Source organism: Pristiophorus japonicus, chromosome 18 (genome assembly GCF_044704955.1).
Source record: "Pristiophorus japonicus isolate sPriJap1 chromosome 18, sPriJap1.hap1, whole genome shotgun sequence".
In the NCBI taxonomy this organism is placed as follows: Eukaryota; Metazoa; Chordata; class Chondrichthyes; family Pristiophoridae; genus Pristiophorus; species Pristiophorus japonicus.
Window position 1 is genome coordinate 24,195,413 of NC_091994.1, and position 16,366 is coordinate 24,211,778.

A 16,366-nucleotide genomic window follows, 5' to 3' on the forward strand; every position below is an offset into this window, starting at 1 on the left:
GGGATGGCCGCTTACGTTGAGAACCTTTCTTTTAAACATTAGAGTTCTGAATGGAAACTGATTAGGAGTGTAAATATTTCTTGTTGAGGTACGTAGATGAACCGGGATGATTGAAGGTCATCTTCTTTCTTTAACGTTTTCAGTCCCAAGAAAAAGCTTTGTAATATTCCTTATGTACGAACATACCAGGGTTATCACCAAGGTGGGGGGGAGGAGCGGAGGGAAAACGTGAGAAAATTGGGCCAATTGTTCCGATATCCCTTTGTTTCCTGTCTTGTGGTTGTCACCTTGTGCTCCACATTGCAAATGTTCTCAATGACGTTCCCGAATCTGTTGACTGCACCTCTTGTAAAATTGTCGAGCTGCGGTCCTCCATAGAAGTTGCTTCATCTCTCGTGGTACTCTTGCAATAATTCGCCGCGTTGTTCGATTTGTTTGCTGTTTTATAAAGATGATTTTCTTTTCCGTACCATAAAAATAGGCCTGTTTTGAACTCGCCCGAACGAGGCTTCAGTTGGTGCGAAAGCTTCCTGTGCTCTGGTTGCAGTGGTTTCTATGGCATCCAATGAATACACTTATTGAGATTATGAGTAAAACTTTTCTTTGGTGTCATTGCTACAATATTGACGATCGCATGTAAAATCAAATGTGCTATTTCCTGTATATCTCACATTCATAAAATCTATCTCTTCTGAGCTGTAAAGATGTAAAGTTGGAAGATCTTATTACAGTGTGTTGCATCAGTGGACTTCTTAATTCAGAAGTTTTCATTATTTTGCCAATTATCAGCAGAAAGTAAAACATTTGTTACTGTCAACACTTAATTGCCAAATTATCTTAAACCACAGACACTGAATTTGATGCAATGTATGTGCTGCAACCTTTCCTAAAGCTGGGTTGTAGTCTATACAATTCATATTCAAAATACATATATAGAATAATGAATAGTCCTGGTTAAATTTATATATAATACGCAGTGTTTCCTGCCCAAAAACATGCCAAAAGGGGTTGTGCATTATACATGGTTATTAAAACAAGACTCAATAATGATGGAATAAACCTTTATTCAATCGTTTAATGTGTAGCACATGAATTATAATCGGTGAAGTACAAAAAGAACATAGGAATATCTTTGATGGAAAGAAACAAGATTCATCTAGTTCGCCATCTACCATCCTGATAGTTTACATGATACAATGATAATTAAATTGTTGATTAATCATAGTGATCAATCTCTATCAATTAGGCTATTAGAGGTGTGGGAAACCCCAGTCCTGGAAAGCTGTGTGAACCGTATGCCCAAATCTTTCTCCCAAGCATGTTACATGTACCATAATGTCACGTCTCCAATTGCTCAAATACTGTATCCCAAAATATTATTGTCTGAAAGAATGAGAAGTGGCAAAAATGGTAAATAGTGAAAACCTTTCAGAAACTCGCAAGTTCATAACTATCGTCAGATTCTTTTTAACATGTAAGAAAGAAAGAAAGACTTGCATTTATATAGCGCCTTTCATGACCACCGGACATCTCAAAGCGCTTTACAGCCACTGAAGTACTTTTTGGAGTGTAGCCATTGTTGTAATGTGGGAAACGCAGCAACCAATTTGTGCACAAGCAAGCTGTAGGTTAGAGGGGAATGGTGTTCTTTGGGTGGAATGCTACCTTCTGCTAAGCAGAAGTGCAAGTTGTATGATTGAAAGTAGTGGAGGGATTAGGACCCAGATACAATTAAGAAAAAAGTTTAATCATGTCAGGAGGAGTGGCAAAGTAAGTGTACAAATCTTTAGATACATTATTAATATTGGCATTTAGTATAACTGGCATGAACCTATTGTTAAATTGAATTGCACTGGTGCTTCATGGTGCCATATACTTCTCAGAAATAGTGCGGAAAGAATTAAAGTTCAACAGGAAAACTCAGTTTGCATTCATCATTAAAGTGATTTGTTCAAGAGGTACTTGGTGTTCTAAAGTTTAATACAACCGAGGATCTGATAAAAGTTACAAATTATTCACTGAGAATAAGCGGCAGGGGACTTTCTAACATTATCATATCCTGTTACAGTAAAATTATACCCATGGTTTGATAGTAGTACAATATTAAAACAAACTTGGTATTGTGTTACTTACCTGCCATTTTGTCTCTAAATTGGAAAGAGTGGCTTCAAATGGCTTCAATGGTTATGGCACAGTCCCATAGATCTTTCTGTGTTGAATTTGTTTATGTAAAATGTTGAATCGATCAGGGCACAGTTCTGAGAAAAGAGGATGATAAAGTCACCTTATTCTCTAACAGTCCCAGTGAATGATACATCATTTTAACACCAGCAACTTTGCTTTCTTATAAATAAATAAACAGCAAGAGAGCTGAAAGCTTAATTTCGTTAAGTTGCTGATATATTTTTCTCACCCTGTAAATGCCTTACTTGGGCTTGTGAGGGAAACGTCCCATTCCATGCCTCACTTTATGTTTGAGCTTTATCTATCACGTGGCCATATGAATGTCTAATGGCAAAAAACGTTAGCACAAAACTATGACAAAAATATGATAACAGGAAGTAGGGTTTTATAGACAGGAAGTGTACACATACGTAAGATTCGTTAATGTATTATAGACATGCACTTATGCATTGAAATAAAATTGAACTGCTATCTGGAAAACAGCAAAATGGAAAAGGAAATTCAACGAAAAAGCAGCAGGAACACTGTATAAAAATGGGAATTATAATAAATAAAAGTGCAGATATACCTTTAGGGATTCGCACTGAGTATAGAACATTTATTGCTGGATGCACTTACCAGGAATTTGGGTTTGTGCTCCCCTAATTTTTCATCCATTAAAATTAAACAACAGTAACAATGTGCATTTATATAGCGCCTTTAACATAGTAATGGGTGGGGGGGCGGGTGGTGATTTTAACCCTACCCGCCCAGTGGAAACGAGGCAGGTGGGAGATTAAAATTCCTGGGTTACTTGCTGCCCTAGAGCTGCCTGGCTCCAGCCATCCACGATTTTAATTCAGGTTTCTGGACAGGTTGCTAAGCCGCCTGCCTGAAGCCAGCGGGGTCCTATTGACATATGCAGATAGCGGTCCAATGACATCATCGGGCCCGAACTGCTATTTTAACACTGGCCTGAATGAGGAAGTCTCACTTTCCTGCCAGGTAATGTCAAGTGAGAAGATCAGGAACCAGAAGAGGCTAGTTAAGATAAGATTTTTTTTAAACTTTCCTTGTGGGTCCAGGAGGAGTGCTCCTCTGGGCCTCACAAGAAATTGAGGCCTTCCCTTCCCTAGATTCCACCCCTTCCCTCCCGAGGGATCCTCCCAGAATAACCTCCCCCTGCATGCTGGTGGGCCGCCCGATTATCCATAGGCTGGCAGCAAACTCTGACCCAGTTTTCTCCCATTCCGGGCGAGAAGTGGATCTGGAGCATTTATAATGATGCCCGGGGCCTGTTTTCTGTTGCAGAAGGTGAGCTTCTAACTCTTCACACCGTCCACACACCCCAAACCTGCTTGGAATGGGCTTAGTTTTGAAGCAGCCTCAACTGAGTCATCTCTGATAAAAACAAAATTGAACTTGGGCAATCAAGTGTCAAACAGCTTAACCTCTCTATAAAAAGCAAACTTTCAGAAGGCCTTGCTTTTCAAAAATTAAAAAGGATTGTGGGACACATTGGGCCCAAATTTAGCCAAGAATTGCTCCGTTCTTTTTGGAGCCACTTGATTTTTCTGGATTATCTTAAAAATCCCCATTCTGCACATTTAATTTGAGCCAGTGTAAGTGAGTTAGTTAGTATTTTTTTTAGTTTAGTTTTTTTTTCAAAAGGGGGCGTTACCAGGCACCTACGCCTGTTTTGGCCATTTAAGCCAGTTTGCACAGCTAATAGTTGCTCCAAAGTAACTTAGGCCAGCGTATGTGGCCACGTGTGGCCGCACAGAAAACCCTTGCAGAGAGTTAAGAAATCAACGCAGGTAGGTACTGATGACTTGACTAAAGAATGTGAATAGGATAAAGGACATATGACAAACTTCACAAAGTTAATTTACTAAACAACAGAAGCATTCATGGAAGCTTAAACTACAAAAATAAAAGTAGTAAAGAGACAAAACATATTTACATAATTTTTTCAAAATATCCAAATAAAAACAGTTATCACCCACCCTCCATCAAAATTCCCTCCCATCAAAATTCTCTTTCTCCCCCATCAAAACTCCCCCCATATCAAAACTCCCCCCATCAAAGCACTCTTCTCCCCCCGATCAAAACTCTTCCCCCCCATCAAAACTCTCCTCCTCTTCCCCCCCATCAAAACTCCCCCCCCATATCAAAACCCCCCCCATTAAAACTCCCCCCCGATCAAAACACTCTCCTCCCCCGAACTAAACTCTTCCTCCCCCCTCCCATAAAAACTGTCCTCCTCCCCCCCCCCCCCCGCCCAATCAAAACTCTCCTCACTAAACAAAGCACATCTATCAATAAATAAAAAATAACACTCAACTCCTACCTCAGCCCGGGAGGCCACTCGGCCAAGGATAGCTGCGGGACTCTCTCTATGGCATGCAGCAGCCCGGCGGTGTCTGGGATAGGCACGGGACATCGGGTCTCACGCTGCAGAAGAGCTACTGCGCATGCGCGAAACCTCCAGTGCACATGCGTTGAGCTGCCGGCACTCTTTTGAGCGCAGGGCCCTAGCTCCGCCCCTAATTGAATTGCCACGCCGCGCCAAGCCATGGGAGAGGCCACAGAGCAGCCAGAATGCGGGGACAACTTTTTGGCGCCATTTTTATCCTAGGAAGTCGCCGCACCTCAGGTGAGTGCGCCAAAAATCGGCAGGGGCTAAATTTGAGCCAATTAAATGGGAAATATTACATTGAAACTATTTCCTGCAACACTTGTTTTCTCCTCTGAAAACCAGTCACCACAGATACTGCCAATCCTAATTAGATCATCTGCATCTCAGCTCCTTGACAAAATGACGTTATTCTGCCTATCCCTTTTAGCCCTATCATATTAACAGGACAGTTTGCACGCCCAAGCTTGGGCGTTGCCACACAAAACAGTCTGGCAAGTGAGCTTCTTTAATGGGAGGCTCACTAAAAATCCTGTAATAATTCCATTGCAGAAATTGTCTTCATAGATCAATTGTCTTCTGAATCCATGCACAGTCGCGCGCATTGGCAAAACTCACAAGTGCTTAGAATTTGTCTAATGACAATTAACAATGCAGCCGGCATTCTAATGAAGGGATACTGTAGCATCTCTTTTTACATTAATGAGATTACTTGGTAAGTTACGTATAAGGTTTAGTGCTCGGAGGTCTAACCCTGTCTCAGGTTACTCATATACGCTTCCAACGTGTGGCAAAGTCATCTTTAATTCAGGAGCAGGTAACTCTACTTTCCAGACCAAGATGCTGCGTGGATCTAGGAGGAAATGTAAAAAGGCAACAAAATCGGAAGAGAACAAACTGATGGAGAACGGAGTTGCAGATGAAAGCCAAATGAGTCCGACGGTGCAAGGGCAAGGGCAGGGTACTGCTGAACCAGGAGTTCCTCTTCCTCCTGCTCCTCCTCCTCCCCCTCCTGCTCCACGGATTAGGCCCAGGCTGATATTTCACACACAGCTGGCTCATGGAAGTCCTACTGGCAGGATTGAAGGCTTCACCAATGTTAAGGAACTGTATGTCAAAATTGCAGAGGTCTTTGAGATCTCGCCGGCAGAGGTGGGTACAGTCGGAGACCAAGCTGGCAATTTACGGTACTCCGTGTCGGTTGTGGATGAGTGTATTGGTCTTTTGCTTCAGTACCAAAATAATTTGCCTGTCGGAGATTTTTTTTAAAGTCCTTTTTGATACAGGACCTATTCAATGTAGAACTAAAAGGTTCTAGTAAGGGGTCTCGTTCTGGGTACTGGTCTAATTGTGTGCTATTTAGATTTCAGAACTTATACCAAGTAGCAGATATTATAATTGACATTTTATAAATGCTTCACACAAAGGCATTTGTAATTTTTACATTTGACAATATAGTGCCTAGAAGTTATTAGATGAATGGCCAATGCATTTGTATGATATTCCTCTCTCCAATATTTCAATGGAGAAGTTAACTCGTTTAAAGTAAACAGTCTAATGGCTGCGTTAAAATTGCGATGGAGAAATGTTGTATGAACGCATTGGCCTAGAAATTCAGGCACGCCCATTTTGGAGCAGGGATGGGGAGCAGATTACGATCCCCGTGCCTGAATGCTGAGGCCCGAGTCGTACCTGATATTAGGCCTTGGGCCTCATTTCCATGAAGCAGGCCAGCTGCCTTTTACTCTCGGCAAAGCGTGCCTGAAAATCGAGCCGCTGCGACGATAGGTGGAAGCACTCACGTAAGTGAGGAACGGGGATGACCGGCTGGGCAGGGTGGAAATCGGTCGTGGGATTGGGGGGAGATTCGGTAACCAGAACAGAAGCGGCCCGCGTTCTTTTCCTGGGGGGGTCGAGAAAGTGCTCCTCCCAGTTCCACATTCAGGTAAGTATATTTTAAAATCTTATCTTGTTGGTTGAGGCCTGGTTGTCTTGAGCACAACTGGTGCCGGGTAACTCAGGGTGAACAATCGTGCAGTGAGGGCCTCAAACTGGCAACAGGCCCCTTATTTGCATATGCAAAGGGCCTAATGTTTGTTTCAGGAGTGGGCAGTGCACGATAATTTCATGGCCTTTACCAATATGGTGGGCGGCGCAGTTCCGACTCATAATGAGTTTGCGCTTCCTGCGTGCCATGTTGGAGGCTTAGGTGGACAGTTAATGCCCAAAGAACGGGCGCTGCATGGCCAAAATTCTAGGCCATTATGTGTGAATCCATGAATATCTGCATCAGTAATATCTGTGCTCATGTGTTGTATTTGCATATCATTTATACAGATATCAATAAAGTCGAGAGTGTGCACTGTTCAGTTAAGGCTACTAGTTGCATAAATGCTGCTTAGTCACTCATCACCAAATGTTGCTTTGCCATTCATCGAACATGGCTTGGCCGTCCATCATCAGGCTGGTCCATATCTTGGCTCACTCTCCTTTGCCAAAATTGCTCACATACTTGGCTCATCCTGGAGCACAAAGACAACCCCCCTGCTCTTTTTCTCCACTATCAATGGTGTCCTTAAATTCATCTCTCCTGCCCCTTTACCCTCACCTCCAATAACAAGTGTGAGGAGCTCATAGACTTCTTTGTCACCAACATGGAGACAATCTGTTTCCTTGCCCCTGTTGCACCCACCCCCTTGCCCACCAAGCCAAAACTCCCCCAGATTCCCCCCTCTTCCAGACCTCAAACCATGTCTTTCTCTATATTCTTTTCCAGCCCCCTGCCCCCCGTCTCATGCCCCCTTCAGGCTTATCTGGCCCATGAGACTCACTGCTGCTTCCTTTGATCCCATGCCTTTGAGGAGAGATCGAGTAGAATGGGCCAATATTCTTTGGAGTTTAGATGAATGAGAGGTGATCTCATTGAAACCTATAAAATTCTTAGAGGGCTTGGCAGGGTAGAACCTGAGAGGCATTTTCCCCTGGCTGGAGAATCTAGAACTAGGGTTCATAGTCTCAAAATAAGGGGTCGGCCACAAGACTGAGATGATGAGACATTTCTTCACTCAGAAGGTTGTGAATCTTTGGAATTCTTGCCCCAGAGGGCTGTGGATGCTTATTTGTTGAGTATATTCAAGACAGAGATCGATAGATTTTTGGACACAAAGGGAATCAAGGGATATGGGAATTGGGTGCAAAAGTGGAGTTGAGGTAGAAGATCAGCCATGATCCGATTGAATGCTGGAACAGGCTTGAGAGGCCGAATGGCCTACTCGTGTTCATATTTCTTATGTTCCTATGTCCTTCTGTCTACTAAACTGCTGACCACCTAACTTCCCTTTCATGTTCCCTACGCAAGCTGACATTGTCTCAATAAATAGAAAATAGTTAGAATATCTAGATAAAGAGAAAATAATTAGTAGTAGCCAGTATGCATTTCCAAAGGATGATCGTTCTTGACAAACCTCCTACAACAATAGCAACATGAATTTATATAGCGTCTTTAGCACATTAAAACATCCCAAGGCACTTCACAGGAGTATTATGACAGAAAATTTGACACCGAGCCACAGACGACGGAATTAGGGCAGGTGACCAAAAGCTTGGTCAAAGAGGTAGTGTTTAAGGAGCATCTTAAAGGAGGAAAGAGAGGTAGAGAGGCAAAGAGGTTTAGGCAGGGAGTTCCAGAGCTCAGGGCCTAGGAAACAGAAGGCACGGCCATCAACGGTTGAGTGATAGCACAGAATAGCAAATGGTGGAAAAGCAGTGGATATAGTGTACACAGATGTTAGAAAAGCCTATGACAAGGTACCACATGGGAAATTATTAGGGACTATTCAGACGTATGGAAATCGGGGAGGATAGCAAACAGGACTAAGAGTGGTTAGAGGGGAGAAAACAGGATGTAAAGGGCAGTTTTTCAGAGTGAATGGGAGTGGGCAGAGTATCCCTCAGGGCTCACTTGTGGGGCCACTTCTGTCCACTGTATATATCAATGATTTGGATATAAGCCTAGAGGGAGTGGTGTTGACATTTTCAGATGATATAAAAATTGGATGTATAGATAATTAATTAATAGGATGCAGTTGGCTAAAAAGTGGCAGATGGAATTCAATGTCAATAATGTGAGAGGGTGCATTTTTCTAAAAAAAAATAACAGCATTAATTATACTGTCAATGGAAGTAGCCTCTGCGATGTGGAAGAACTGAGAGACTGCGGGTGTACAAGTTCACAGAACATTAAAGGCAGCACCTCGGGTTAATAAGGTTGTAAAGAAGTTAATGGAATTCTAGCTTTTGTCTCAAGAGGTACAGAATATAAAAGCCAATAGGTAATGACAAGTCTCTATAAAACCTTAATAACATTTCAGTCAGAGTACCGAGTGCAGTATTGGGCTCCATACTACAGAAAGATTGTTGAGGCTTTAGAGACGATACAACGCACATTCACTGGGATGCTACCGGACGCAGAGGCCCACATATCCTAGGAGCATATGTGCATCACTGGGATCACATGGGCCGGACCAACGTATCAAAATGGAATATCCCCATTCATAGTTATGGTGACTTCCATTTGTACCGAGCTGCCATAATTATGAATGGGGATACCCCCAAAAACACAGAAACACATTAAATACATTTTAAAAACAGATAACATATTTAAAATTAATTGAAATTGAATTTAATTAAATGTTTTAGACAAAAATGCATCTTTTTGAATTTTTAAAAATATATTTTAGTGGGTAAAAATAAACTTAGCTTAATGCACAGGATTTTCAATATAAAAATTAGTGATAACATTTTATTTTTCTATCTTTTAAAACTCTTATGCTGGTGCAAGCAGGCCTTATGCATGCTTTTACCAGGCATAAGAATATGAAGGACATTCGCTGGGCAGGAGTTGGGCCTGTGGAGGCCTGTGCATGCCTAAACCCAGAACTTGCACAATCCCTACGGGTGGGTGCACACCTCGTACATGCCCGTAGGGGCCGCGATTTCAGGCCCATTATCTGGTCATTATCACATTGCTGTTTGTGGGAGCTTGCTGTGCGCAAATTGGCTGCCGCATTTCCTACGTTACAACAGCGACTACACTCCAAAAAGTACCTTCATTGGCTGTAAAGTGCGTTGAGATGTCCGGTGGTCATGAATTATCTGAATGGCGGCAAATTAGGAAAAGGGGAGGTGCAACAAGACCTGGGTGTCATGGTATATCGGTCATTGAAAGTTGGCATGCAGATACAGCAGGCGGTGAAGAAGGCAAATGGTATGTTGGCCTTCTTAGCTAGTGGTTCTGAGTATAGGAGCAGGGAGGTCTTACTGCAGTTGTACAGGGCCTTGGTGAGGCCTCACCTGGAATATTGTGTTCAGTTTTGGTCTCCTAATCTGAGGAAGGACATTCTTGCTATTGAGGGAGTGCAGCGAAGGTTCACCAGACTGATTCCCGGGATGGCTGGACTGACATATGAGGAGAGACTGGATCGACTGGGCTTTTATTCACTGGAGTTTAAAAGGATTAGAGGGGATCTCATAGAAACGTATAAGATTCTGACGGGACTGGACAGGTTAGATGCAGGAAAAATGTTCCCGATGTTGGGGAAGTCCAGAACTAGGGGACACAGTCTAAGGATAAGGGGTAAGCCATTTAGGATTGAGATGAGGAGAAACTTCTTCACTCAGATAGTTGCTAACCTTTCCTACCGCAGAGAGTTGTTGATGCCAGTTCGTTGGATATATTCAAGAGGGAGTTAGATGTGGCCCTTATGGCTAAAGGGATCAATGGGTATGGAGAGAAAGCAGGAAAGGGGTACTGAGGTGAATGATCAGCCATGATCTTATTGAATGGTATTGCAGGCTCGAAGAGCCGAATGGCCTACTCCTGCACCTATTTTCTATGTTTCTATGAAAGGCGCTATATAAATGCAAGCCTTTCTTCTTTCTAAAAGATAAATATTAAATTAAATGAGAGAGCAATAGTAATTAAAAGAGAGAGAGAAGAATGTAGGCAGGGAAGAAGAAAGAGAAAGCAAAATAGAGACGCAATCATCATTATAGGCAGTCCCTCGAAATCGAGGAAGACATGCTTCCACTCTAAAAATGAGTTCTCAGGTGACTGAGCAGTCCAATATGGGAATTATAGTCTCTGTCACGGTGGGACAGACAGCCGTTGAAGGAAAGGGTGGGTGGGGAGTCTGGTTTGCCGCACACTCCTTCCGCTGCCTGCGCTTGCTATCTGCATGCTCTCGCCGATGAGACTCGAGGTGCTCAACACCCTCCCAGATGCTCTTCCTCCACTTAGAATGGTCTTTGGCCAGGGACTCCCAGATATCAGTGGGGATGTTGCACGTTATCAAGGACGAAGTAGCAGAGATAGAAATGTACAGACTCAGAGGTAATACAAGCTGAAAGAAAATAAAGGAGCGAGAAAGGATTTAAGAAAGCATGAAATGAGAAAAACAATTGGTTTATCAATCCTATTCTTCCCAAAGACTATCATGGACTCTATCTCGTGAATTCAATCTGTTGAGGGAATGTACCACATAAATACTTCCTGATCAGCACATTTAATCAAAAAGGCTCCTGATTATTTAGCCCATCTCCACTATTCAATCCTGGCCTACTGCCCTCTATGGAATCCTCCAACCCCATCTAGAGAGAAGCTACTGATATCAAAACTTCCCTCAGCTGCATGTCAACAAACCTGAGGCTATATTCTTTGGTTTATGTAATGACCTCAGCCTCTGGCTGCAGGCTATCACCCTCCCCGGCTCCTGTCTCAAGCTGAGTCAGGAAGTGAGCGGGCAATTTTAACCCTACTCGCTCAGCAGAAACTGGCGGGTGGGTAGTTAAAACGACCCTGGCTCTTACCTGTCTGAAAGCCGGCATGATCGCAACGTCTGCAGCGTTAACCTTTTCTCCTGAGCAAGCAGCAAGCACACGCACCCGGAGTAAACAGGGTCCTTTCTTTACATCAGCATGTTGCGGCCCAGTGACATCATTGAGACCCGAATGTAATTTTAACTCAGGCCTGAGTGGGGATTCCACCTGAAGTTAAAAATCGGGGCCCATGGTGTCCTGCTTGATCCTAAGATCAGCTTCCTCCTCTCCCCATCCACTCCATTACCAAAACTGCTTTATGTAGCCTGCTTCTAGTCCTATCTTCCCCTTTCTGCTGCCGAAAACCTCATCCATGCCTTCACCACCTTGAGGCTTGACTACTCCAATGCTTTCATCACCCCCAGATAATCTACCTGCATCAAAAACCCCCAATAATCTTTACCTCAGCCAAAATACTGCAGCTCATGTACTCGTCACTGTTCCCTGCAAGCGCGCTTTGTTCTGCGGCCGTCTGTTTCTTTTAATGGGCGATTCCTTTAAAATTCTGCGGTGTTCACAATGTAAATGAGGCTGAGCGGCCTGCTTGGGACCTTGCAGATGTCTGCGTGGCCATGCGCGTGCACTGCTCGGCAGGAACATTGGTCCTCACCCACATTGAGGCCGGAATCTTACCAGCCCCGCCAGTGCGGGTTTGGAGGCAGGCCCGCTGTCATAATGGTCGTGATTGACAGTGGGGCAGAAGTCCCATCTGAACCCGCCTCCTTGTCAGTTTCCAAAGTGCCGGGTTTGGCTGCGGTACACAGACTCGACACCAAGCGGCGGGCCGGCCAATTAACATCATTAAGAGGTACTTTAAAGGTATGTAAAAATAATTTTTATCAGATACTTACCATTTCTCCAAGTTTTTTACGAGGATCACGTCCCTCGGGGAACACGTCAGGTAAGTGTGTCGGGCTCGCAATGACTCTCCTTTGCTTTGACTAGTTGACAGCTGCAGAAGTGGTATAAAAGCTACCATTTCACAGCTGTTCACTTTCCAATCTCAGAAACTGAAGCCTTCAGGATTTGGAAGACACTTTTGAGCTGTATGCAGTTTGAAAGTATCTGCAGTGAACTCTCCATCTCCTGTCACTTCCTTGGAACAACCTCTCTCAGCATTGACAGATCGCTTCTGTCATCTCAACTTCAGCTGCCAGCAATTCCACCAGCATCACTTTGGTCCTCAGAATCCCAGCACGATCAGCCCCAACATCACTAACCACACCAGCATTACCAACAACAACACCAACCTTCTCTGCAATCACCTGATGCTGCACAGGACAGCGGGCATCAGCACCCAACCATGGCCAGATTTACTTAACGTGACGCTGTACACCCTGGCTGCCACATGATGCGCCAGGTTGGCACTACCCCACACCAACACCACAAAGCATCCCTGCAATGACCAAGCCATTCCTTTCACACTCACCACCATTGTGGGGGGTACCTTTATGTCTCACCATTCACTGCAACTCACTAAGCCAATTCCAAAGGTGAACACAAATCTGTCCAAGAACGCAAAGTGTTCAAAATAAAGATTTCAATGTTTGACAACACATTAGCAGAAACTCTAAATGAACATTGGCGAAAAGATCCAAGTACCTACCCTTGTGTGTTGTTAGTTGGTATGATTGGACTAGGATGAGGGTGAGGCTAGTGAGATGGGGATGCGACAATGCAGATAGGGAGGGATGTGTGGAGGTGCAAGGTAAGTTGGTGTGAGTAAGGATGTGTCGGAGTATGGTAGGGAAGGCAGAGTGATGGGGATGTGATGAATGGCACAGCAGGATGAGGTTGACAATGGCTCTGCTGTAACCTTTCGTGATCGACTGAGATCATTGAAAGGTTTGCACCACGACAGCCAGCTCCTCCTGACCACATCCCTGCTTGTGCCTTCCTGTGCAATGTGCATCCAGGCTGCGTTGGCATCCTGGGGAGGTCTCTTCCACCCATTGGAAAGGAAGGGATCCTTCCTGCATGCTGTGACTCCCTCCATAAGCATCTGGAGGGAGTCATGGGAGAGCCTGGGTGCATCCTTGCACCTTTGTGCAGTGCTTGTCAGTGTTTGCAGCACCTCAATGCTTAAAAGTGTTTGGGCGGGTGTTAGGGCCTGGATATAGAAATAAGACCTGGAGTTAAATTCCCTCTGAACCTCACAATGTGGGTTTGCTGCTTGTCCAGGCCGGCAGGATCCCGCCCCGCGATAAAATGGGGGACGTATATTCATCATTGAAAGCACACCACATTATCAGCTTTGGCTTCTTCACTCCTTTAATGTTCGTGCAGAAATATTTCCGCAATCCCCCCGGGTTAATCTGATACAGCTTTGCTATGTACACATGTCGTTAAATATTTTGACAGTAATTATTAGTCTGTAATTTTCCATGAAAAATTATTTTCAAAAACATTATTGTAACACAGAAGATAAACTAAAGAAAATAGGGAGACCTGTTTTTTTAAAATCAGGCAAATTATATAATTTTCAATAAACTAAAAATGTGACATTTTTACAAGTGTAATTTATTCCATTTTCTACATTTGAACAGTAATGTGTTGGGCGGCATTATACAGATACAGGAGAATTGGGACTTTAAATGATGTCATGGAGCACAGCAATTTATCAATGTCACCGAATCATCACTGTATAATAATAATGGCCTCTCCCAACCATTAGTTGTACAAATGGTTGTTCAAGCAGAATTGAAAAGTAGTGAAGCTATGCTAAACTTGTATCGAACCTTGGTTAGACCACACTTGGAGTACTGTACAATTTTGGTCGCCATATTATAAAAAGGATATAGAGTCACTGACGAGGGTGCAGAGAAAATTTACAAGGTTGCTACCAGAAATGTGAGGGTATACCTATCAGGAAAGGATGAACAGGCTGGGACTCTTCTCTCTTCTCTCTAATAGAGGTCTTTCAAATTATGAAAGGTTTTGATAGAGTGGATAAAGAGAGAGTGTTTCCACTTGTGGGGAAACTCAAAACTAGAGGCCATCAATATAATATAGACACCAAGAAATCAAATAGGGATTTCAGAAGAAACTTCTTTATCCAGAGGGTGGTGAGAATGTGGAACTCAATACCACAGGGAGTGGTTGAAGCGAATAGTATAGATGCATTTAAGGGGAGGTTAGATAAGCATATGAGGGAGAAGGGGCTAGGGGGTTATGCTGATAGAGTTAAATGAGGAAAGACGGGAGGAGGCTCAAGTGAAGCATAAACTCCGGCATGGACCGATTGGGTCAAATGGCCTGTTTATGTGCTGTATAATCTATGTAATCCAATGTAAAAATACAATTATATCTTGAAATAAGCAAAATGAAATGATGCACTGTACTAATCCCTGTACATTTTCATTTGGCTTTACCCTGGTATGGCCTTTTTTGTGATACAAATAAGCATAGTATTACACTATCACATGAGGAATATCATAGCTGCACCCTGTTATTTATGAGATACATTTGAACAGCCAGATACTGCCTCAGACATGATTAAATGGCTGAAATTTCTCAGTATGCTCAAGTTTTTAGGATCAGCATCAAATTCCTGTGCGTAGCATTTCAACAGAGTTAGTAAACTCTTTATTTGAAATATTTCAACCACCAAATTAACTTGCAAAAAAAAGCGAAAAGGTACATAAATCATTTTAAGTCTTATTTAAAAAGGTAAAGTCAGAATAAAAGTGCGTAAGAAATATTGCAGTAACAAAGACAAAGTGATTCAAGAGTGAACTGTGTAGATATACATTAGTGTGTTCATGGGACTGATCAGGAAATTTACATACAGTTCAGGTCAGATATTAAACTCGGGATAGTTGTAGCTGCCTGAGGGACTGTAGAACAATTTATGATATTGAATATGATAGATTCTGGTGAACGATTAGAAAAATTGGAATTTTGTGACTATAAATAACCTTGTAATAAAATTATTAGAATAACATACTGAAGAATTTCTGATATGTCTCACACAGTATTGACCACCTGGCTGTTCAACTGTGTCTCATAAATAACAGCATTCAGCTGTGGTATTCCTCATGTGATAGTGTAATAATATGCTTTTTATTCGTATTGCTATTTGTACCATAAGTAATACTCATCTTTATTTTCAAATGGTTCTGTGTTTTTTTAAAGAGAACAGTAGGATAAAACGGTTAATAAAAGCAGTGGTAACTATCCAGCTCTGTTTGATTGGCTAAATATTGTCATACCCAACATTATTATATAAAGGTCCCAGCTAAAACTCAAACCTTTACCTTTCCAATGAACACTGATCCTGCTTTACATTTCCACTGTTTTTATTATTGTATTTTAAGCACTGTCATTTTTTGTCTCAGCAGATTCTCTTTTGCACATTAAATACTCACAAAGTAGACATGCAGAAATTATTGGGAGGCCAGATTGGACTGGAGGATTTTATCTTTGCCCACGTCAAAGGACAAATGAAAGAAGTGGAGGTGACGAAATCAGAGGATGCGCTTGGCCTGACCATCACTGACAATGGAACAGGCTACGCCTTCATTAAGGTACCACCAGTACAGATTGTGCACACTGTCATTCAAGTATGGCTCAAGAAACCAGGGGGCGAGGAGGGTTGGGAGGATGATATGGAGAATGAAGTATGAAAACAGGATTGTAGTCGTAGATAGATGGGCCTAGAAATGCAGTCAATGGAACTGGATATCAGGCACTGCCTATAACGGGCAGCCGATCTGATACCGCCTGTTTTGCAGCACCGCCCGAGACAAATTTCTAGCCCAAAGATCTTTCCTACTGTTCAAAAGAAACAAAACAAAAATGGTAAGGAACTTAAAGTAACTCATCTTGGACTTGTGCTCATGATGCAAGAGAGGGTTTTTGTGTACAAACTGGCCCAGTGCAGAGATGCATTGTCAAGTCCAAATTAAAGGG

General features: G+C 42.9%; 2 protein-coding genes across 4 annotated transcripts in view; one reads left to right on the top strand and one right to left on the bottom strand.

Moving 5' to 3' along the window:
• Positions 1-16,366, bottom strand: part of LOC139228607 (inactive tyrosine-protein kinase PEAK1) — a 138,319-nt gene that overhangs the window by 100,845 nt on the left and 21,108 nt on the right. For 2 of the 3 annotated variants that reach the window (XM_070859785.1, XM_070859786.1), the window contains one exon: positions 2,134-2,258. The exons of the other annotated variant lie outside the window; for it this stretch is intronic. The gene's annotated coding sequence lies outside the window, so the exon portion shown is untranslated. The remainder of the gene's footprint in view (positions 1-2,133; positions 2,259-16,366) is intronic. 3 annotated transcript variants of the gene reach the window in all.
• The window catches only part of LOC139229001 (PDZ domain-containing protein GIPC3-like), an 88,300-nt gene continuing 77,353 nt past the window's right edge, over positions 5,420-16,366 (top strand). Inside the window, exons 1-2 of the mRNA XM_070860667.1 lie at positions 5,420-5,731; positions 15,796-15,981. Of these exons, the coding sequence (XP_070716768.1) occupies positions 5,420-5,731; positions 15,796-15,981 (498 nt within the window). The remainder of the gene's footprint in view (positions 5,732-15,795; positions 15,982-16,366) is intronic.